At 46.4% G+C, this 24,626-nt stretch overlaps 1 protein-coding gene across 1 annotated transcript in view; it reads right to left on the reverse strand.

Annotated features, from left to right (window-relative positions):
• LOC124595002 (vacuolar protein sorting-associated protein 11 homolog) overlaps nucleotides 1-24,626 on the reverse strand; it is a 178,968-nt gene that overhangs the window by 37,225 nt on the left and 117,117 nt on the right. Inside the window, exon 14 of the mRNA XM_047133548.1 lies at nucleotides 16,485-16,708. Within this exon, the coding sequence (XP_046989504.1) occupies nucleotides 16,485-16,708 (224 nt within the window). The remainder of the gene's footprint in view (nucleotides 1-16,484; nucleotides 16,709-24,626) is intronic.

The following is a 24,626-nucleotide window of genomic DNA, read 5'->3' on the forward strand; positions in this document are numbered from 1 at the left end:
GACTTTGCGATCCCTATGGGAGTGATGCATATAGGATGGTAGATAAGTTATCTTTTAGAAGGCCTGATCCTCACCCTTATTCTGTCATCTGTACATCTGTAGTGCTATCTGTACTCGCTGAGTTCTGTTGTTCAGCAACACAGTTTGTAGGTCTTTGAGGTCCATTTGAAGGTTAACAGTGTCTGAGCTGATATGGGTTCCGTGGATCAAGGTCTCGACAATGCCTACTGTTTGTGCCAAATGGTGGCAACTAGGTTTTGATGTCATTTCACTTTTTACAAATGTGCCTTTGGAGGACTCATTACATCTCACTGGCAAAATGTCTCAAGATGATGTTACAGCATTATTAGATCACACTCTCTCCTTGACAAACTTTATACTTAATGAGTTTTTTCCAAACAGTCTGACAGTGTCACCATTGGGAGTCCTGTGTGTCACCTGGTGGCCAGTTGCTTATGGAAGATTCTGAAGACTGAACACTCAAGTCAGTTGTTTTAAGACCAACAGTACAGGGTGTACATAAGGTCCTGGAACACTTTCAATTACATATTGCGCAAGAGATAAACATTGTACAGATGTCATACATATTGCATTTTGAAGAGAAACTTTGATAGTTCTTTACCGGGCACAAACAACCCGTCGTAACGAATTTGTTGTGCCTGAGGTAAATGGCCTTCCTTGTTGGTGACTTCTTACCGTACTTTGTTCTAAATATTCACTGAACAGCTGTAGCACACTTGTTTTTGTCGAACTGCAACACACAGAAAGTTTGCTCCGCACCTGAACTCACCATGTTTGTGACTAGCGCTGACTATTGGCAAATTACCAAACGATGCTGTGGCGGTATACATGAAAAAAAGAAAAAAAAAAAAAACTTTCTGGCTTTCTCTTCAAAATGACATATGTATAATATCTGTGCAATGTTTGGTTCTTGTGCAATAAATAACTGAAAGTGTTCCCGGACTTTATGTACACCCTGTATTTTGGCGATACGTTGATGATATTTTTATAGTTTGGCTCATGCTTTGGACAGCTTCAGAGATTTCCTTCAAAATCTGAACTCCATACACGAAAACATAATATTTTCTATGGGGCTGGAAAAAGAAGAATCTGTGTTAATTTTAGCCTTTTTGGTGCGATGTGCGAATGATGGCACACTTGGACACACAATATTTTGAAAGGCCACTCATACAATTCAATATTTACTAATTGGCACCGACCAGCACAAGCAATCAACATTCTGATGACTCTGATCCTCCAAGCTCAAATCATTGCAGATGCCGATAACCTGCAAGCAGAACTGGAATACCTACAGACTGTGCTCCAGAACAATGGATATTTATCTTAGCAAGCACAGAGTGTGAAATTCCCTGATATTTCCCTGATTTCCAGACAAGTTTCAGCATTCTTTCCTGACAAATTTTGAGATATCAAGGATGAGTAAAGACATAAGCCAACAAAAAAATGTTTGGACTCCTGCATTTCTAAACATGTGAGCAAAAATCTTAAATACTAACATCAACATCTTTTGTAATGAACTGTATTTAGATGGATAAAGCAAGCCAAATGGTATGTGTGTTTCATTAAGACCACTGACGTTATTTTATTTCAATAAAAGGAAACACATTTGGTGACAAAAATATGCATTTCCCTGGAGTCGAAGGCAGATTTGAAATACCTTCACTGATTTCAGAAGAACCTGAGAGAAATGTGGGCCTCTTGAAAGAAGTGTTTAAGACGGGGAAGAGTTGTGTAAGACACTACTACAGGTGACTGCCAATAAAATGTTGGTTCTATTATGTTCGTTATTGTCAGTTATTACCCACTGTGTTAAGCCTATTATTTTAGTGGTACTGTGTGTCTGCCTGCTTAGCTGAGTGGTAATGTGTTTGCCTACCACGCAGTGGGCCCAGTTTCAATTCCTGGTCGGGTTGGGGATTTTCTCCACTTGCGGACTGGGTGTTGTGTTGTCCTCATCATCATTTCATGATTACTGACACACCATGAGGCCAACGTGGCATCACCTGAATTAAAAATTGCAACCCAGCAGCCGAACTTCCCTGGATGGGGCCTCATGGCCATCAAGGCCACATGATCATTTCATTTTACAGGTATTGTGTGATTTTTCTTTCAAGAATTATGAGTACATAGCATACAAACTGCCAGTGACTGCTGCAATTGTCTTCTTATCGTCCATACTTTCTATATACAAACTACTTACAAAGTGCCAAAATGTACTAGAACAATAAAAACACTGCACTGTACAATATACTTGTGGTGACACAGTCACAATTCCTGAAATCTATTGCCTGTGGCCTCTGGCTTTCTGAGGAGCACGGCAGTCCTGAGTCTGTGACAAAAATCTGCTTCATTATGCCACACGCAAACAGACCCAGCCTGTGGGCCGATCGATGAGACTAGATCTGACGGGCAGGGCCTGCACATTAGTGGTATAAAACTGGGCTTCTGATTGGCAAGCCTGATCCATTACAGATACCCAAAGAAACGGCCTACAGTTTTGGCCCATCGTGGAAGTCCACTTGTGTGGCCAGCTGTTCACGAGTCACAGACATCATGCTAATGAAATGAGACCACAGTAATCAATCCATGCAACAGACAACTTTCGCAAATACTCTGAGAATCAATACTAATGAGCATAGGTAGCAACTCACCACGAAGATGATCGCTGAGTCACACACAGACACGTAGAAAAGACAATCACACTCTCACAACTAAATTTTCGGCCATAGACTTTGTAATAAAATGAGAGCACACACTCTCACATAATCACTCAGACACAACTCACGCACATATGACCACTGTCTCCAGTCACTGCATCAACAGTCTCTGAGAATTAGATCCACACAAACCACTCCTCACCCCTCCCAGCCTCTTGTCGGCAGCTGCTAGGCTAGCAGCAAGAAGTGGTGGCATCACTGACTGCAAGCTGAGGGGAATGGTAGGAAGGGGAGAAGCAGTAAGAATGAGGGAGCAGGGAAGCAGTGCATAAGCAAGATTTTTTCCAGTTTTTTTTTTTTTTAATTCTCTGACTTCCATGACACGTTTGAAATTTCCTGAACTTGTGGCAGCCCTAGCTACAGAAGTACAAATGACAAAACAAGGAAACGGATCGGGCCTTCAAAATAAAAGCTTATCAACCACAAATGAGAAATGCTTCAACGAAAATAGGCAGAGTATTAAAACAACATAAAGTTAAAGTGGTATTTCATACCCCATTAAAAATCTCTGCACATTTGGGATCTATCATAGACGATTTAGAGCTGTGCAAGGCAGGTGTACATGGTATTCTGTGTGAGTGGAGTACATCTTCTATAGGGCAAATGATGCACACTGTTCAGGATCACATTGTGGAACACAATTTGCGTACTCATCTCCTCCAAGCTAACAGGTCCACTGTTATCAAACACACTATTCCTGCTCATCTTTTGATGGAATATACTGAAACAAAAATTGGGGCCCATATTCCGAACTTTTGGAACTCTGCTGTCATGAATCAGTAGAAATACAACTGTACAAGCCCCTATCAGCTGAGATGGCTGCTCCCAGTTAGATTATGTATGGATTGGCAGTTATAGGAAAGCTTTGTGCTCTGTGTAGCTGATGTCATTCTGCAATTTTACCATGCAAAGATGGTCAACCTGATATTGGAAAGGCGAGCTGCGCATGGACATTCACAACTGGCACACCACCCACATGTCAGAGGGTTCTTAAATAGAGGAGCTCAGTGCTACTAAGTTGCAAATACATCTCTGTTAGCTAACCAACATATGCAGACTGAGTAATTCTTCCAAGATACTTTTCTATTCGAACTGCTGAGAAATAATTTTTAATTTTCTTTGTTAAAACTGTCAAATGCAACAGAAAAGGTAACGTAGAGAGTAATCAGCCACCTGTCAGACAACAAGCAGTATTTCTGATTTCAGATTGGGATAAAAAGTTCTTGATCAATCCCTAGTCAACAGATTATATATATATATATATATATATATATATATATATAAGATGGTATCTGTTCTTTCAGACATGTCTGAAAGAACAGGTACCATCGGTGACCATGCAGCTCATTAGAATGAAATTACAATGAAATGAACACCCCTAGCTGCATACAGACGATACAATAAGTTGAGACAATAAGTTGGGAATGTGGGTCTCACGAGAGGCGTGTCAGAGAAAAGTCCCTGCAGTCACACTATCCTCTGTGTCCTCAGTGCCTCAGATGGATAGAGCGTCAGCCATGTAAGCAGGAGATCCCGGGTTCGAGTCCCGGTCGGGGCACACGTTTTCAACTGTCCCCGTTGACTTCTATCAACGCCTGTATGCAGCTAGGGGTATTCATTCCATAGTAACTAGTCAACAGAATTCTGTATTGCAGTGCACAGGTTTCAATTTTGGCCAGCTATTACATTCACAATACATGTCTATAGGGCACAAGATGGTGGTAAAGACAGTAACAGTTGTTCTAGTGAGATGCGCATAATACAATACTGATGTTCCTCTCAGCTCTCACAATTGAAAGTGTAAACAGATTTTGAAGAGAGTTCTACCTTGAGCAAATACAAGTCTCTTCTTTTTCATCCACAAATGTTTTGGTGAAGTTTCATTACTGCCAGTGGGTTCACTCTATAACTGGTAAAACTTGCATGATAATATACAGGATTATTCTTAAGTCACTTTGGGGCTTCAGAAGATGACAGAATGAAAAAAAAAGGGGGGGGGGGCAAATATAAGGCAGATGCCTCAGATAGAGAATCTATCCAAGTTTCAGTTCAACATGCACCACAGTGGTGTAGATACAGAACCACTAACGGACAGGCCATGGCGTATAATGGAGAGAGATGTGCATTTTGTATCTTTGCATTAATTAAATGTGAGAGAGATTACATTTTAATGGTCTTGGTCAGAATGTAATGTCATTATAATTCGATAACTGGTTTCTGTTGAATGGTAACCATCCTTGGATCTATGGAAACAGACAGAAATATGACCATTTAGTTAATTTTAAAATCTCCTAACAGTATTTTTTTTAATAAAACCAACACATTCTAAAAGAATTAAAATATAAAAAAGTAATACAAATAGTAATTGCAGTATAAATGGTACCTATGTAAGAGGTCTGTTCAAAAAATTCCGTAACATTCGTAATTTCATGCCAGTGGTGTGTTGGAGCGAAATGTGGTTGGCATTCCTGCACACGTCTGTATTTAATGTGTACCTGCCAGACGTTTCATTGTTGTATCCCATTACCTACTGTTCAGTGCTGTGTTGAGTAGAATGTTGCGTCACACAGTTCGTGAATTTTGAGATAGCAGAGTCAAGAAGCAACACATCTGTATTAACTTTTGTGTGAAACTCAAGAAAACCTTTACGGAGACATAGGAAATGATGCAAAAAGCCTACAGTGAAGACTGCTTATGCCATATTTGGTGTTACAAATGGTTCACCTAATTTAAAAATGGTAAGATGGAAGTTAAAAATGACCCTCGTTCAGTGTGCCCTTCGCTCATGTCCGGAACGTCAACAAAATTGTGCAAGTCAATCAAAGATTGACTGTTTGGAATGCATTGTGTTTCCACTAAGTTCATCCCATGGCTCACAAGTCCCAAGATCAGAAAGATCTATCTCTCACTATCTTTGAAGAGCATCTGAACCATGCAAATACATGATGCTCCTTAAGAAAATCATAACTGGTGATGAGACGTGGGTCTATGGTTATGATGTTGAGATGAAGGTTCAATCTTCACAATGCATTGCGAAAGGTTCTCCAAGACAAAAAAAAAAGCTCATCAGGTCAGGTCAAATGTCAAAGCCTTGCAGACAGTTTTCTTTGACTTCGACGGATCAGTTCACCATGAATTCATGCCACAGGGACAAACTATTAATTGATGGTACTATCGGGAAGTGTTGCGATCCCTGGAAGAAAATATGAGAAGGAAATGGCCTGTAATGTGGTGAGACAATTTATGGCTCTTGCATCACGATAACACATCCGCACATTCATCCCTATTGGTGCAGGACTACTGTACAAAAAATGAAATCACTGTGCTGCCTCATCCTCCATACTCTCCAGACCTGGCCCCTGCAGACCTTTTTTTTTTAACCTCGAGAGTTGAAAACCCCGTTGAAAGGATGAAGATTTGCAATGATAGATGAGACATAAGAAAATTCACAGACGGCGTTTTGCATGATCCAGCAAGAGGCATACCAAGACTGCTTGCGTAAGTGGAAACGGCATTGGGCGTAGTGTATCAATCGTGAAGGAGAGTATTTTGATGAAGACCATGCACAATAAGCAAAAAGTAAGAGGAGAAAAATTTTGTGGACAAAGTTCCGGAATTTTTTGAGCAGACCTCACATAGTGTTAACCAAATGCTATCATTACTAAGGGTAGACTGCCAATACTGCTTTGGCTGCCATTTAGTATTGACAATCTATGGTTAGGAAAGATACTGTTGTGATTGCAATTGTACATAGGTACCAATTATACTGTAAATATTATTTGCATTATTTTTATGTTTTAATTCTTTTAGAAAGGATGTGTTTTTTTAAATATTGTTAGAAGGTTTTAAAATTAACTGAAGGGCACTTTTCTGTTTGTTTCCATGGATCTGAGGATGGTTGCTAGCCAGCCGAAACTAGCTATGTAGTTACAACATTACACTGTGATTGAGACATTAAAATTTATAATAAATAACACAAATCACTGTCTCCCTCACCTGACAATGTCAGGTCTTCAATTGTAAGTCAACTGCGAGAGTTCGGTGACAATTTCATACCAAATATCATGTAAAACTGCAACAAAAAAAAAACAACCCATTGGCAATACACCACATCAGAGAGACTGGCTGCTCATGTAGTGTGAACGAAGTACGCCGGTCAGCACTGTTAGCAGAAATACAGAGTGTGTGTGGGAATCATTCAAGGAGTCCTAAGAAACTGATGACACATGTAAGCGGAGAACTGTGGGTACCACAGTCAACTGACTGGTGCATTCTACAGAAACTTCTGTGTGTAAATCCGTACTGTCTGCAGAAGTTACATGAGCTGACTACTCACAAGAATGAGCTTCATTTCGACTTCTGCAATGATATGCAGCAACTGCTGGATGAAGACAGCTTTTCACAGAAGTTGATTCTCAGTGACAAAGCCATGTAAAGCATCATAAGGTGCATGTCTGTGGCACAGAATATTGTGTAACAAATTCATGATTCATCTAAAGTTAACACCTTTAAAAGTTCGTGGACAATTTTCTTGGCAGAAAAGAGAGACTGCTTTTGTGTACTTGGGCACGCTGCAGCAATATCTTCTGCCATAATTACAGCAAGACAATGGAGATTTCATTTTGCGAGATGATGCTCCATCACACTTCCTTTCAGATGTTTGTAATTTCTTTAGTGCCACACTGCCTCAACATTAGACTGCATGTGCTTCTCATTAACACTCTCCTCTTCTTCAGTGGTGCCCATGGTCACCTAATGAAACTCCAGGATATTTCTTCTTATGGGGTTATGTCAAAGATCATGTGTTCCAGCATCCGCTGTCACTCAACTAGGAAGATTTAAAAGGTCGGATGATCACTGATGTCAAACATGGCAGGTTAAAATGTGTATGACAAGATTTTGTCTACTGTATTGACATTTGTCACATCACAAACAGTGCTCATATTGAGCATTTGTGACATGAATTAAACACTTGGAGAGGTGTTCTACGCTCTACGTGTCTATTTTCTGGATGTCTTGTGGTTTTCATACAAGCATCTTCAAACGCTCTCGAGATATTTATGAATAAACCTGTACATAGTTTTGGGATTATGGTCATTATTTTCATAACACTTTAACAAAGTAGAGGGTGATTATCAATAAAGTTAAACTTTCAAATCGCTGTAGAAATAACACCACTGGTCATAATGATATCAAATTGTAATGGAATATTATTGGAGAAGGGGGAAAATATATGGCAGAAGAAAAATAGTTACAAAACGTAGCAATAGAGGGCACTGTAAGCATCATAAGTTAACAGTGGTTGACTACGAATGACAAATGAATCATATAACAATGACTTAGGTGTATGGTTGACGTTAAACAAACTGTACTACTAAGTGTGCATGGGTGTACAGGTGTGACACTGTTAGTTACCTAAGCTCATATCACATAGGATGGGAAAAATCAGTTTTTAATTGTCCTGAGGCCTAAAACCTCATAAAAAGCATCAATTACATTGGTTTGTAATTGTCTTGAGGCCAAAAACTACATAAAAAGCATCAAAGTCAAATCGGATTATTAATTTCCGTGTGACTGACACAAAAAATGTTCAATATGATGTCCACCATTTTCTGCAGCAAGTTGAAATCGAGAAACAGCATGTTCCACAACTGATCGAAGTGTTTCCAGGGTCATGTTTAGAATGTGTTGAACAATGCGTGCCTTCAGCGCAGCTAAGTCTGCAATCGTAACACTGAATACAATATCTTTCAGACAGCCCCACAGCCAGAAGCCATACAGATTAAGATCAGATGATCAGGATGGCCAGGCTGTAGGGAAATGGTGGCTGATAATTCTAGCATTTCCGAGATGGCACTTTAGCAGCTGCTTAACTGTATCTGCAATGTGTAGAGATGCACCATCTTGCATAAAAGTGATCCCATCCACACATCCACACTGTTAGAGAGCTGGAATGACGTGGTTGCACAAAAGACACTCGCAGCACTTAGCAGTGACAGTACAGGTGACAGGACCGGAAGCACCTGCCTCTTGGAAAAAATATGGCCCTATGATAAATGATGCTGTAAACCCGCACCACACAGTGACCTTTTCAGGATGAAGTGGTACTGTTTGATTTGCGTGTGGATTTTCCATTGCCTAAATTAGACGATTCTATGTATTGACGTATCCTATCAGAGAAGTGGGCTTTGTCTGTACACAAAATCTTCCATGGCCAATTATTGTCCACTTCCATGTGAGTGAGAAATTCTAAAGCAAAGATCTCTCTTGCTGGCATGTCAACAGGAAGCAACTCGTCCACATGGGTAATTTTGAATGGATAGCAAGGAAGGATGTTTCATAGGATTTTATGCACCGTGCTTACGGGTATGTCCAATGTTTGGGCAATTCTCCAAGCACTACAAATTTGCACACCACCACTCATCTCCTCCTGCACTGCTTCCACTGACATCAAATCAATTTGTTTCCTCCCTCTACCAGATTGCACACCAAAAGAACCCATCTTTTCAAATTTCTGAATCATTTTCTCCAGACCCACAGCAGTCATCAGACCAATGCCTTTTTTAAACCCTTCAGTGTCCAGAACTTCTGCAGAGTGACATGTGCACAGTCATCATCCTTGTAATACAGCTTTACAAGCAGAGCGTGATCCTGCAATGAGTCAGTTACAGTGAGCGTCGCCGATGCGAAAGGAGAAAAGCCGTGTACCCAGTGTGTTTGTACCAACTTCAATGGGTTGTGCACATGTCAGGTGTTTTCATTATAGATTCTGACTCATTGATCAACTTCCACACTATTTTTTTCTTTTGCCATATGTTTTCCCACTTCTCCGGCAACATTCTGTGGCAATTTGGCATCATTCTGACCAGTGGTCAGAAGTTTAACTTTAATTGTAATCACCCTGTATATAACTTTATAATCATCACGTATATAACTTCATAGCACATACTGATATTCGTGAAGCTGTCTGTCATCTTCAGGATAGCCGAAGTATGGTACTGTTTGTCACCTGCAACCACACAGAAATCCTTATACATTGCAAGTAACAAACTTTACCAAAACACTGAGTGACTGCAGATAACAGATATCTACCTGAACATCAGTACGTGCTATTAAAATGTTATGAATATAAAGACATTAAACCCAAGCAGCATACATTATCATGGAATTTGTTCCTGTCATTCAACAGGAAGGAAGGAAGATTAGAGTTTGACACCCCCATTGACAGAGAAGTCATTAGAGATGGAGCACGAGATCGAATTATGAAAGATTAAAGACAGAAACCAGCCATGTATTTTCCAAGGGAAACATCTCAGAATTTGTCTGAGGTGATTTAGAGAAATCACTTAAAGCCTAAATATGGATAGATCGATGTAGATTTGAACCACTCTCCTGAAGGCGAGTACACACCGCGAACCATTACGCCATCTCGCCTGGTGTGTTATTTGACAGAAAATAAAATGAGCCCTCTGATGGTGATGTAGCTTCATCAAAATATGTATGGATAAAAAGTAAGAAAATTGTGTTTGTTCAACACAGAAATCTTTTCAAAACTCATTTATCTGAAAGCAAACATGGGCAAAAAGTGAGCTATAACTGAAAGGTGAGTATACAGTAATACTGTAATTAAAATATGACTACTGTCATTGAATACTAACTGGGGTACCTGGCTTTGCTCTGGGAGTTGATACGAGACTGTGTGGTAGTTGGAATAAAAGGATAAACTTTAAAGCATAAGAGGTAAAAAAAATTATTGAAAACATGTTCTAACTATTTACGATACTTGTTTGTAAACAACATTTTTCATTTTGTTATCCGATTATATATGTACAAATTTTTTACTCGAGAGAAAACTACGTATAGTTGGCCATGAGATAAAAGCAAGAGTCTTTGAGGTTGATGCCGCAGTATTTTGCAATTTGTTCTTGCACTTTGTTACCTGTAAACTGCAGGCTAATTTGACTGGAAATTGCAGTCTTTTAAATTGGAATGACAGATCAGTGGTATTCTGGGGATAAATAGTGTGTGTCCTTTGTAATTTCCAATCATAAGTTAGGCTTCAATGATGTTATTCCATTGCTATTTGATGATCTTCCTTGTTCCATTACATAGTTTTAGTGAGTTGAGATTCCTAAGTAGTATGATCGGAGATCCAATTTTAAGTCGAAGGCAGTGTAATGGCATTCCTGGTACATGCAGAGAGTTGTACCATTGTGTCAACCAATTAGTTTATTCTCTCTTCACTGGGAATTTTCTTTTGAACATTAAAGTTGATATCATTGACAATATTATTTTTAGTTGCCAAAATTGCCCTTTCAAATAGCCAGTTCGGATTGGTATAGTTGTAAACAACGTTTGGTTAAATTTGGTTGAAGAGTTCATTTTCAACAGTGGCTACGTTGCAGAAATCGCTGTTGAGTTTAATGAGGCCTGTAGTCTGGTCAGTAGGAGATGTGCCTTCGCTTGTTTTTAAAAGCTCTTGGGCAAAATGTGCTGCTGTTTCAGCTTTCAATAGTTCAACTCTCATATTTATTGTTAGTCATAATAATTGCATGAATGGCCAGAGATGTGATTTTTTTAAAGCATGCATTGATCTTGTCTGCTGATGTTGACTTCAGGATAACGAAGTGTTTGTAAAAAATCTCCTGAGTGTACAAGTAGTGCTCTTCTCATCACTTCAGAAGTTCTTCACAAATCTTGTAATATTCTGTCCACGAAATCAAGCGACTTTTTTATGTGACACTGTGTATTTGTCTCAGAATATAATTTTACCTTGCTTCAGAAGTCCAGATGCTCTCGAGATTTTAAATACCGGGAATTGTTCTTTGGCTATTTTCAATGGTAGTTGTAGGGCAGAATGGGCAGTTTGTTCTCCTTCCATAAATGTGGCTATAATGCCAGATGATGCCAGTGCAAGTGCGATGTGTTGTTTAGGATGTATTTCCGCCAGCAATAGCTTTATTAGAAACATTTTCCCGGTGCTGCCTGGTGGACCCAAGTAAATAATTCTGCCAGTGTTGTTCATCCGGTCCACAATAATGTTGAAAATTTCCTTTTGATTGTCATTGGTTCAAATGGCTCTGAGCACTATGGGACTCAACTGCTGAGGTCATTAGTCCCCTAGAACTTAGAACTAGTTAAACCTAACTAACCTAAGGACATCACAAACATCCATGCCCGAGGCAGGATTCGAACCTGCGACCGTAGCGGTCTTGCGGTTCCAGACTGCAGCGCCTTTAACCGCACGGCCACTTCGGCCGGCTTTTGATTGTCATTGACGTGTGGTTTGTTGTGAGCAATGTATTGAAGTAATTCATTCATGTTGTAGCTTTTTCCTTTCCAATTTCAAAGCTTAGCACACTGACGCATATTTTTGTAGTGCTTGTATCCCAGGTTGTACCAAGGTCTGGTTCTTTATTGCTAAACATTTATATTCTAGGCGAATGAGTGTTTCATTGAGGATGTTGCTGAATTAAAAGGTTAGTTCAGGATGAGCTTGTTAAATTTGGTAGAGTATGTCATCACTCATACTCTCTTTGAAGGAGTCCCATAGCTGTTTTAGATTCAATGGGTTACATATTGTTAGAATTATGGTAAATGAATATCTCATTTTGTTCAGCTGAGGCTGTGAGTGAGGCTTCTTGTAGAGTTAATTACCAGTGGTTGTCACTTTCCAGTAGACCTAAGCATTGGAATTCTTCTCTGTACGTCTGGCATAGGTGACTGACAAAAATCTTGAGATCTGTGAAACTTGGGGCTCCCCGTATTTCGTGTAGCAACATCAGGAGGTAGAAACATCCAGCGCTGTTCAGATGTAAGGTGAAAAGTCAGCCTAGTGCACCTGTTTTCAAGACACCTTGATGATCTTCTGTTGGAATTCCTTGTTTTCATTGCTGAAAGATTTTTCTTGCTGTGTTCCATGTATAATAGGTAGGGTTGTCAACATATAGTAATGTTTTCGTGAATGGATCCATTTGCTAGAGTTGGCGAAAAGCTGTTTATGTATTGTTATGAGGTAGTTCTCTTGCAGTTCTTCTGGTGGTGTCTTTTTGTGAAATAAGCTCTCTGTCCATTCTCCAAATGTACTGCAAGATGTTGCACAGCTGGTTCATGTTTGTGTATAGGAAAACCAAAAATCTGCCATGCTGCCTCGTTATTGTTGATGTATCTTCCCATTTGGTAAATGAGGATCTCGTCATTTCTGTGTTGTTGTTCGCAGTCTGTGGCTACTTGAAATACTGTCATGTCACTGCCTTTGTTCACATACTTACAGACATATTTGATGGATTTCACTGAACTGCAGTATTCTACATTTATGTGTGCTTGGATCACTTTGGAAAGCAGTTTTTTACATGGTACTACCCACTGATTATCTATTTCCAGTTCATTGCTGCCTCGTATTCATATTTTTGCTATGAAACCACCATTTTTGGGTGATTGTCTTCTGTATTTGGAATAGCCATCAACCCACATTTGCGTATTGTCCTAATATGATTTTTGGTATTTTTTGTATATTTTCCATCACTCACATGGCAAATTGGGGTTTAATGGCCCACATGGTCCACTATTATGTTGTACATGTCCATATCTTCTAGTGGGTTGGGAGATTCAGCTTGGATGACTTTGTTGATATCCCTGGGATGAATTCTGTCATATTGCGATACGAGATTGTGTGAATGAGGCAGTCCTCATTTTGCCATTTGCTTGTGTACATCCAGCATCTATTTTGTAAGACTTCTATAAATCTCATTTGTTTTTGTTGGAAAACTCGGGCTATGACATTTCAATGCACGGGGGCTTGTCTGTATCTTAGTTGTTCTTTGATTTCTGCGCACAATGAGTCGCATGTTAATGTTATGAAGAGGTCACATCATACATATTTTCTTATGTAGGCCATGGCATCTTCAGTGTATTCATGAATGTGTTTCAGACTTCCAGTGCATGATGAGGGCCAGATTACCATTGTTGCAATGTCATCAATGTTTCTGTCATTTATGATTGCATCTTGAAAGTGGATGTATTGTCTGTGTATAGTCTCTTCTGATTCAGTCTTACATAAAGCATCCATTCTGCTTCTATTTTTGCATACACATCTACCAGGAATTGTTGGAATAAATGGCAAGTGTTGATAATGTGACTGTTTCACTGCCTCTGATCATTAGGCAGTAAGCATAGAACTTTTTGGAAGTGACTCTCTTGTTTGTTTCTATGCCTGTTTCAGGTCATATTTGTTTCACATTACAATGATATCTATCCTCTCCATGCAGAAACATTAATGGATACTGGAGGCCATCATATGAACTGTGTGTCTCTGCAATGTGTTGTAGTCCTCCTCTTCTTCATTGTACAATTATGTCACAGCTTGGGTTTTCACTGTCCATAATTACGATGGTGACTTCATCTATTTCAGATGCATGAAATTGTCATTCATGTTCTCCAGGTGGTCTTTTGTTGGCTTGAAATATAACTTTATAGCCATCAGAGATCATTTGGTCTAGTGCCATTTTAAATATGAGAATCAGTTGATTGTGTTTGTGTAAGATTCTCTGTATGTCTTGGACTACTATTCACTTCAATCCCCTCATATTGTGCATCATCCCTCATATTATGCATCATTTATCAATTTCTGTTTCTTCATTTCCAATGAAATATAACTGCAGAAGTTTATGATCTTCATTGGGTAGTGTTAGTAATGATCCCATGTTGTGGTAGATTTGTTCGTGGAAGGAAAAAGCAATCAATTTCATATCTGTCAGTGTTGACTGAAATGACACCAAAAGAAGTCATTTAGAAGCAGGTATTGCAGCTTTTATATTTTGAAGAAAGTGTTTTGATTCTGGAGTTCATTGGTCATGTAATGTAAAAATTCATTCATAGGTGCTTCCTGTGATGGTAATAAAATTTTTCCATTCGTGCAACATAACTCTGGAGTTTTCTACTGAATTTTTTCATGTTGCAAAATTGGCAGATGTTAGCCATTGTTCTGATTATCATGTGTTTGCATTTGTTATATTCTTTAGTCGGGTCATAGCGGAATACTTCATTTGTTAGGGTGTGCTGTTTACTTGTCCTCGTGTGCACTTCTCTAAGGGTGATGTTCACGGCTGGTGTGAGTTTGTAGTCTTTTATTATAAGATTGTGATACTATTCTTGATTCTTCAATCTGTTCATTTTGTTGTTCTTCCGTTTCTCTGATTCTCACAGTGCTCATTGTCATTCCCTGGAAACTTAAATGTGCTTTGCGCTCTTCGTCTGTTTCATTTTTCGCTATTCATTTTGTTTTCGCCATTTTGCTTCTGAACTGGCAAGATCTCTTCCTCTTTTACATTTGGACATTGGCTAAAATATAAATCAAATCAATTTTTTATTAACAAATACACTAAGCATACTTTCCAAACTGTACTTTTATTTATATTCAGTCATTGTATCATTTTGACTACTCACACTTCACTGTTTGTTTTTATTTTCTCACTGCACTACTTTTTCAGTTCGTCCTTTCGTCACAGATAAGAAACTGACGCTTGAACCCATGACAGGCTTCAAATGCTCCACAATGTTCCAGAAATTCCACAACATTCAAGAGGCTTCTGAATGTTCCACAATGATCTGGGATGTTACCGAACATTCTGGAATCTTTCTGAATGTTCCAGACTATTCCTGAACATTCCAAACCATCCCAGATCATTGTGGAACATTCTAGAAGAATGCTGTCGAATGTTCTTGATTGCTCTCAAATGTTCTAGAAATTTCTAGGTGATGAGATTCCAGCCCTTATATTTTCACAAGCATGCACTTCAGATAAAAATGGGATGCTTCTTCATGGCTAGGGGATAGAGGGCTACCACACCATATAACTGCCTTGACTGTACTGGGACTCAGAAATGCGTTTTAGTGGCACACATATTGTACACTTACTTTTATAATATATATTGAGTGTTGATTATTCACGAGTGAATTGAGTAGAATTCACAGCCTTTCACTTCCCAACAGCAATAATCAATTCAGAAAGTTTAAAAATGAAAAGCGAACAACTTCTTCTCAAAGGACACTCAGAACATAAAATATCTGCAGAAATTTAAATATACGAGACTTGATTATTGGCATTACAGGACACACTTTTACTGAGCTACTGTAAACATTTACACTGCGAAAAAAATCAAACTCCAACAATTTTTTTCCCCAGGTTCAATATTTACTGAAAATAACACAGCATCAAATTTTCATGCAGATATTTTTATCACTGAAAGTTTATGTTGCCTTGGCTTATGAAGTGAAAATTAAAGTAATATCTAGAAGTCATATGACTGTGTTAACTGCAGGCTTTACACATCCCCTTCTTGATTCTGGGGAAAATGGAGCAGTGTTCCTCCATTTGAATGCACCAATTAATCAAGGGCTGATAACTCAACAATGGTAAGTATTTAGGTAGTTTTCTACATCTTTCAAGGAAAATTTGAAATCATGATACTTGTATGTACACAACTACTATATTCAACAAATAGGTGGCACAGAAGTGCTTTCTTCCATATTCATAGAAGTAGGTGTCATCAATTTCACTCAGTTCCTTATCAATCATCTTGCAGGTAACAGAATATGAAATGCTTAATACGATGGAATGAAGGGTAGATTTGTGCAATAAATCGAAGGAAATAGATTTTTGTAATGACAATAATATAAAGAGATTATCTGGAAAAAGTGTAAAGGTTAAAAGAGTTTTGAAATATGTTGCTGCTACAAAGTACTTACAGCTTTCCTTCTTCATAAAGATACAAAATTCCACTTCTAAAGTTGTGGATCTGACAGAGTATAAGTGTTTGATCTTTGTCATAGTTTGCTTCTGAATTTTGTAGCAGGCGGACAACTTTCTGCTCTACTGTACATTTACTTGTTACATCAGAAAGAGATTCCCATAGGTGTAGATAATGTTCAATCAGTGTATTGTACACCAGGGTGCTCCATTTTGTATGGACCTGAAAAAATACTATTATCAGCAGAGACACTACAATACACCCCCATAAAATTTATGTTGCATTTACCTAAGATATACCCTGACTGTACAGTGCTCTTAAAAGTATATGAAGACTGGGTTAATCAATGGAGAAAGTAAGTCAAAGTTAGAATAATTTCATGATATAAACTGTATATGTAAAAACCAGAAAGTACACTACTATTCAATGTCATCTTCATCAATGCTGGGTTGATTTGCTGGCTTCATGCCAAAGATACCATAGGTAAGGGTGAAAATTATGGTAAGTATACCTTTACAATATAATAACCTAGAGTGGATTACTACATTATTAGTAATTAGCCACAAAGTAGCTATACTGAAATTCCCAGTCATTTTCAGTCATATCCCTTAGCATGAAAAGATATTTCTATATTAATTTCCATACAAGATGTTTAACTCTCATGTGAGTGCACATGGGCAGGGCACATGCTGTGTTGTGTTGTGAAGTGGCTGTCTCAAGGAGGCCAAGTGCTTATAGATATGTAATGGGGTGTAAGGGTGGTGAATATTGTACAAGAATCAACCTACCTTAACTTAACTTACACACACAGCTTACTGAACTCGCCCCGTCCTGCACTTACATTAGCTTCCCCCTGCTACCACTTTCACAACAAGCAAAAGCAGACTGGTGAAACTGTAAGTGAGGTGGTGGTGGTGGTGGTGGTGGTGGTGGTGGTGGTGGTGAGTGGGAGGAATAAGAGGATGAGAACAAAGAGTTTAAGAGGAGAGGACTGTGTGGGAGGAAAGGGAATGTATGGGGGGTAGAAGTGTGTAGCAAGAGTTGGTGTGTGTAAGGGAAAGAAGAGTGTGCATAGGGGAGGGGAGAGGAGAGTGAAGAGGGGTGTGAGAGGGGAACATGCAGAGGTGAGGGGTGAGAGGGGAGCGTGCAGAGAGGATGGGTGTGAGAGGCGAGCGTGCAGAGGGAGGGGTGAGAGGCGAGCGTGCAGAGGGAGGGGTGAGAGGGGAGCGTGCAGAGGAGAGCGTGCAGAGGAGAGCGTGCAGAGGAGAGCGTGCAGAGGAGAGCGTGCAGAGGAGAGCGTGCAGAGGAGAGCGTGCAGAGGAGAGCGTGCAGAGGAGAGCGGGCAGAGGAGAGCGGGCAGAGGAGAGCGGGCAGAGGAGAGCGGGCAGAGGAGAGCGGGCAGAGGAGAGCGGGCAGAGGAGAGCGGGCAGAGGAGAGCGGGCAGAGGAGAGCGGGCAGAGGAGAGCGGGCAGAGGAGAGCGAGGTGTGGGGGTGGGAATGGAGTGTGCAGAGGGTGTGGGGGTGAGAGGGGAGCGTGCAGAGGGGGTGAGGGTGAGAGGGGCACGTGCAGATGGGGTTGTGGTGACAGGGGAGCATAATGAGGCTAGGGGTGAGAGGGGAACATAATGAGGGGAAGGGTGAGAAGGGTGGGGGCGTTAGGCGAGGGGGTGAGAGGTGAGGGGGGTGAGAGGTGAGGGTGGTGATAGGTGAGGGGGTGATAGGTGAGGGTGGTGATAGGTGAGGGGGTGAGAGGTGAGGGTGGTGACAGGTGAGGGTGGTAACAGGTGAGTGTGGTGACAGGTGAGTGTGATGACAGGTGAGGGTGGTGACAGGTGAGGGTGGTGACAGGTGAGGGGGGTGAGGTGGCGGGGTGAGAGGTGGCGGGGTGAGAGGGGAGGAAGGGAGGGTGTGACATGGGAGGAGGGAAGGTATGAGGGGGGGAGGGGAGGGTGTGAGAGGGGAGGAGGGGAGGGCATGTGAGGGGAGGAGGGGAAGGCAGGTGAGGGGAGGATGGGAGGGCATGAGAGGGGAGGATGGGAGGGTGTGAGAGGGGAGGATGGGAGGGCGTGTGAGGGGAGGATGTGAGAGGGGAGGAGGGGAGGGCGTGTGAGGGGAGGAGGGGAGGGCGTGTGAGGGGAGGAGGGGAGGGCGTGTGAGGGGAGGAGGGGAGGGCGTGTGAGGGGAGGAGGGGAGGGCGTGTGAGGGGAGGAGGGGAGGGCGTGTGAGGGGAGGAGGGGAGAGAGTGTGAGGGGAGGAGGGGAGGGTGTGAGAGAGGAGGAGGGGAGGGTGTGAGAGAGGAGGAGGGGAGGGTGTGAGAGAGGAGGAGGGGAGGGTGTGAGAGAGGAGGAGGGGAGGGAGTGAGAGGGGAGGAGGTGAGTTGGCGAAAGGGGAGGTGGTGAGGTGGCGAGAAGGGAGGAGGTGATGTGCCGAGAGGGGAGAAGGTGAGGTGGCGAGAGGGGAGGAGGTGAGATGCGGAGGGGAGGGGGTCATTGGGGAGGAGGTCAGGGGTGAAGGGGCAGAGGAGAAGGGGTGAGAGGGGAGGAGGTGAGATGGGAAGGGGTGAGAGGGGAGGAGGTGAGATGGGAAGAGGTGAGATGGGAAGGGGTGAGAGGGGAGGGCGTGAGAGGGGAGGGGTTGAGAGGGGAGGGGTTGAGAGGGGAGGGCGTGAGAGGGGAGGGGTTGAGAGGGGAGGGTGTGAGAGGGGAGGTGATGAAAGGGGAGGGGTGAAAGGGGAGGGGGTGAAAGGGGGGTGAGAGGGGATGGGCTGAGAGGGGAGGGGGTCAGGGTGGAGGGGGTGAGTGGTGAGGGGGTGAGAGGGGAGGGGGACAGGGTGGATGGGGTCAGTGGGGAGGGGATCAGTGGGGAGGGGGTCAGAGGGGAGGGGGTCAGAGGAGAGGGGGTCAGAGGAGAGGGGGTCAGAGGAGAGGGGGTCAGAGGAGAGGGGGTCAGAGGAGAGGGGGTCAGAGGAGAGGGGGTCAGAGGAGAGGGGGTCAGAGGAGAGGGGGTCAGAGGAGAGGGGGTCAGAGGAGAGGGGGTCAGGGTGGCGGGGGGCAGAGGAGAAGGGGTCAGGGGGAAGGGGTGAGAGGGGAGGGCGAGAGGTAGGAGTTAGAGGAGAGGGCGAGAGGTAGGGGTCAGAGGGGAGGGCGAGAGGTAGGGGTCAGAGGGGAGGGCGAGAGGTAGGGGTTAGAGGGGAGGGGTAAGGGGGGGATGGGTGAGAAGGAGGGGTAAGAGGGGATGGGGTGAGAGGGGATGGGGTGAGAGGGGTAAGAGGGGACGGGTGAGAAGGAGGGGTAAGAGGGGATGGGGTGAGAGGAGATGGGGTGTGAAGGGTGGAGTGAGAGGGGATGGGGTGTGAAGGGTGGAGTGAGAGGGGATGGGGTGAGTTGGGATGGTGTGAGAGGAGAGGGGTTGAGGCAGAAGAGGTTAGACAGGGGGGGTGTGGGGAGGGGGTGAGAGGAGAGGTGTGAGGGGGAGGTGAGAGGGGAGGAGGTGAGAAGGGGAAGGGGGTGACAGGGAAGGGGTTGATAGGGGAGGGGTTGATAGGGGAGGGGTTGAGAGGGGAGGGGGTGAGAGGGGACAGGGTGAGAGGGAAGGGGTTGATAGGGGAGGAGGTGAGAGGGGAGGGAGTGATGGGGGAGGGTGTGAAAGGCGAGCGGGTAAGAGGGGAGGGTCAAGAGGGGAGGTGGTAAAAGGGCAGTGGGCAAGAGGGGAGGGGGTGAGTGAGTTGGGGTGAGAGGGGTGGGTGTGAGAGGGGAGGGTGTGAGAGGGGAGGGTGTGAGAGGGGAGGCAGTGAGAGGGGAGGCAGTGAGAGGGGAGGCAGTGAGAGGGGAGGCAGTGAGAGGGGAGGGCGTGAGTGGGGAGGTGTGAGGAGAGGGGGTGAGAGGGGAGGGGTGAGGAGAGGGTGTGAGAGGGGAGGGGCTGAGAGGGGAGGGGCTGAGAGGGGAGGGGCTGAGAGGGGAGGGGCTGAGAGGGGAGGGGCTGAGAGGGGAGGGGCTGAGAGGGGAGGGGCTGAGAGGGGAGGGGCTGAGAGGGGAGGGGCTGAGAGGGGAGGGGCTGAGAGGGGAGGGGCTGAGAGGGGAGGGGCTGAGAGGGGAGGGGCTGAGAGGGGAGGGGCTGAGAGGGGAGGGGCTGAGAGGGGAGGGGCTGAGAGGGGAGGGGCTGAGAGGGGATGGGCTGAGAGGGCAGGGGCTGAGAGGGCAGGGGCTGAGAGGGGCGGGGCTGAGAGGGGCGGGTGTTAGAGGGGCGGGTATTAGAGGGGAGGGGGTGAGAGGGGAGGGGGTGAGAGGGGAGGGGGTGAGAGGGGAGGGGGTGAGTGGGGAGGGGGTGAGTGGGGAGGGGGTGAGAGGGGAGGGGGTGAGAGGGGAGGGGGTGAGAGGGAAGGGGGTGAGAGGGGAGGTGGTGAGAGGAGAGGGGGTGAGAGGAGAGGGGGTGATTGGAGAGGGGGTGAGAGGAGAGGGGGTGAGAGGAGAGGGGGTGAGAGGAGAGGGGGTGAGAGGAGAGGGGGTGAGAGGAGAGGGGGTGAGAGGAGAGGGGGTGAGAGGAGAGGGGGTGAGAGGAGAGGGGGTGAGAGGAGAGGGGGTGAGAGGCGTGGGGGTGAGAGGCGTGGGGGTGAGAGGCGTGGGGGTGAGAGGCGAGGGGGTGAGAGGCGAGGGGGTGAGAGGCGAGGGGGTGAGAGGCGAGGGGGTGAGAGGCGAGGGGGTGAGAGGCGAGGGGGTGAGAGGCGAGGGGGTGAGAGGCGAGGGGGTGAGAGGCGAGGGGGTGAGAGGTGAGGGGGTGAGAGGTGAGGGGGTGAGAGGGGAGGGGGTGAGAGGGGAGGGGGTGAGAGGGGAGGGGAGGGATGAGAGGGAACATGTGAGAGGGGAGGGGTGAGAGGGGACATGTGAGAGGGGAGGGGTGAGAGGGGACATGTGAGACAGGAGGGGTGAGAGGGGAGGGTGTGGCAGGGGAGGGGTGAGAGGGGACATGCAGGAAGAAGAGGGTGAGAGGGGAACATAATGAAGAGAGTGGGTGAAAGGAAACTTGCAGAGGGGAGCATGAAGAGGGGAGCTTGCAAAGGGGAGCTTGCAGTGGGCACGTGCAGAATAGTGTGGGACGGGAGGGAGCCTGCAATGGGGAACATCTAGAGGGGTGTGAGAGAGAAGCATGCAGAGAGGCGGGGGTTAGAGAGGAGTGTGCAGAGGGGAGGGGTGAGAGGGGAGCATGCAGAGAGGATGGGGGGTGAGAGGTGACAGTGCAGATGGGGTAGGGGTGAGTGAGGGGAGGGGTTGGGAGGGTGTTACAGGGGAATGGGTTAGAGGGGAGAGAGTAGGAGGGGAGGAGGTGAGAAGGGAAGGGGAGAGTGGCGAGGGGGGGAGAGGGGAGGGTGAGAGGGGGGTGAGGGAGACAGGGCATGGTAAGAGAGGGGAGGGCGAGAGGGGGGTGGTAAAGAGAGGGGAGGGTGAGAGGGGGGAGGTAAAGAGAGGGGAGGTTAAGAGAGGGGAGGTTAAGAGAGGGGAGGTTAAGAGAGGGGAGGTTAAGAGAGGGGAGGTTAAGAGAGGGGAGGTTAAGAGAGGGGAGGTTAAGAGAGGGGAGGTTAAGAGAGGGGAGGTTAAGAGAGGGGAGGGTAAGAGTGGGGATGGCAAGGGGGGAGGGTAAGGGGTGGAGGGTAAGAGGGGGGAGTGTGTGATAGGGGGGAGTGTGTGAGAGTGGGGAGTGTGTGAGAGTGGGGAGTGTGTGAGAGTGGGGAGTGTGTGAGAGTGGGGAGTGTGTGAGAGTGGGGAGTGTGTGAGAGGGGGGGAGTGTGTGAGAGGAGGGAGTGTGGGGGTGGGGGGAGTGTGTGGGAGGGGTGAGGGATAGGGGGGGAGATAGAGGAGGGGGGAGATAGAGGGGGGGAGATAGAGGGGGAGGGTTCGAGGGGGGAGTGTTAGAGGGGGGAGGGTTATAGGGGGGAGTGTTAGAGGGGGGCGGGTTAGAGGGGGGCGGTTAGAGGGGGGCGGGTTAGAGGGGGGCGGGTTAGAGGGGGGCGGGTTAGAGGGGGGCGTGTTAGAGGGGACGGGTTAGAGGGGGGCGGGTTAGAGGGGGAGGGTTAGAGAGGGGATGGTTAGAGGGGGGCGGGTTAGAGGGGGGCAGGTTAGAGGGGGCGGGTTAGAGGGGGGCGGGTTAGAGGGGGAGGGTTAGAGAGGGGATGGTTAGAGGGGGGCGGGTTAGAGGGGGGCAGGTTAGAGGGGGGTAGCACGCTGGGGGAAAGGGTAGCATGCATGGGGAAAGAGTAGCGTGCAGGGGGAATGAGGTGTGTGGAGCGAAGAAAAGCAGCACTGAGTGGGAAAGAGGAGCATGGAGGCAGGAAGAGAGGGGAGCAAGAGGAGTGTGGAGGGAGTAAGAGGAGTACTGAGGGAGGAACGCGAGTGCAGAGGGAGGAACGCGAGTGCAGAGGGAGGAACGCGAGTGCAGAGGGAGGAACGCGAGTGCAGAGGGAGGAACGCGAGTGCAGAGGGAGGAACGCGAGTGCAGAGGGAGGAACGCGAGTGCAGAGGGAGGAACGCGAGTGCAGAGGGAGGAACGCGAGTGCAGAGGGAGGAACGCGAGTGCAGAGGGAGGAACGCGAGTGCAGAGGGAGGAACGCGAGTGCAGAGGGAGGAACACGAGTGCAGAGGGACAAAGACGAGTGCAGAGGGACAAAGACGAGTGCAGAGGGACAAAGACGAGTGCAGAGGGACAAACATGAGTGCAGAGGGACAAACACGAGTGCAGAGGGACAAAGACGAGTACTGAGGGACAAAGACGAGTACTGAGGGACGATGAGGAGTACTGAGGGACGATGAGGAGTACTGAGGGACGATGAGGAGTACTGAGGGACGATGAGGAGTACTGAGTTAGGAAGAGGAATACTGAGAGAGTAAGAGGAGTGTGGAAAGAGTAAGAGGTGAGTGGAAAGAGGAAGATGAGTGTAGAACAGGAATAGGAGTGTGGAGGGAGATAGAGGAGTGTACATGGGGAGTTGAGCATGTAGAGGAAAAAAGAATGTCTAGGGGGGAAGACAAGCATGTAGGGCAAAGAGGAGAGGGTAGGGAGGAGTATGTAGGGAACAAGAGGAGTGTGTAGGGGAGAAGAGGAGTATGAGGGGAGAAGAGGAGTGGGGACAAGAGAAGAGGGATGCGTAGCGGAGAAGATAGGTGCATAGGGAGGAAGAGGTCTACTTGGCAGAGAAGAGGAGAGGCATGTGTATATACGCGGGGGTCAAGTGTGGTCCGGGAGGGCACAATCTGTCCAGGGAGGCACAATCTGTCCAGGGAGGCACAATCTGTCCAGGGAGGCACAATCTGTCCAGGGAGGCACAATCTGTCCAGGGAGGCACAATCTGTCCAGGGAGGCACAATATGTCCCGGGGGTTCACGATCTGTCCCGGGGGTTAACGATCTGTCCCGGGGGTTAACGATCTGTCCCGGTGGTTAACGATCTGTCCCGGTGGTTAACGATCTGTCCCGGGGGTGAGGGTGGGCACGATCTGTCATGGGGGGGCACGATCTGTCATGGGGGGGCCCAATCTGTCATGGGGGGGCCCGATCTGTCATGGGGGGGGGGGCCCGATCTGTCATGAGGGGGGGCCCGATCTGTAATTGGCGGGGGGGGGGGGGGCGGTGAACTGTCATGGGGGGGCCCGATCTGTCATTGGGGGGGGGGGGGGGGAGCACGATCTGTCATTGGGGGGGGGGGGGGGCGCACGATATGCCCAGGGAGGGGGGGGGGGACACACGATCTGCCCAGGGAGGGGGGGGGGACACACGATCTGCCCAGGGAGGGGGGGGGGGGGACATGTGCGGTCGAGAGGGTGCACGGGAGGTCGAGAGGGGGCACGGGAGGTCGAGTTGGGCCACGGGAGGTCGCGTTGGGCCACGGGAGGTCGCGTTGGGCCACGGGCGGTCGAGTTGGGCCACGGGCGGTCGAGTTGGGCCACGGGCGGTCGAGTTGGGCCACGGGAGGTCGCGTTGGGCCACGGGAGGTCGCGTTGGGCCACGGGCGGTCGAGTTGGGCCACGGGCGGTCGAGTTGGGCCACGGGCGGCCGAGTTGGGCCACGGGCGGCCGAGTTGGGCCACGGGCGGCCGAGTTGGGCCACGGGCGGCCGAGTTGGGCCACGGGCGGCCGAGTTGGGCCACGGGCGGC

The sequence above is a fragment of the Schistocerca americana genome, chromosome 2 (genome assembly GCF_021461395.2).
Source record: "Schistocerca americana isolate TAMUIC-IGC-003095 chromosome 2, iqSchAmer2.1, whole genome shotgun sequence".
Taxonomy (NCBI): Eukaryota; Metazoa; Arthropoda; class Insecta; order Orthoptera; family Acrididae; genus Schistocerca; species Schistocerca americana.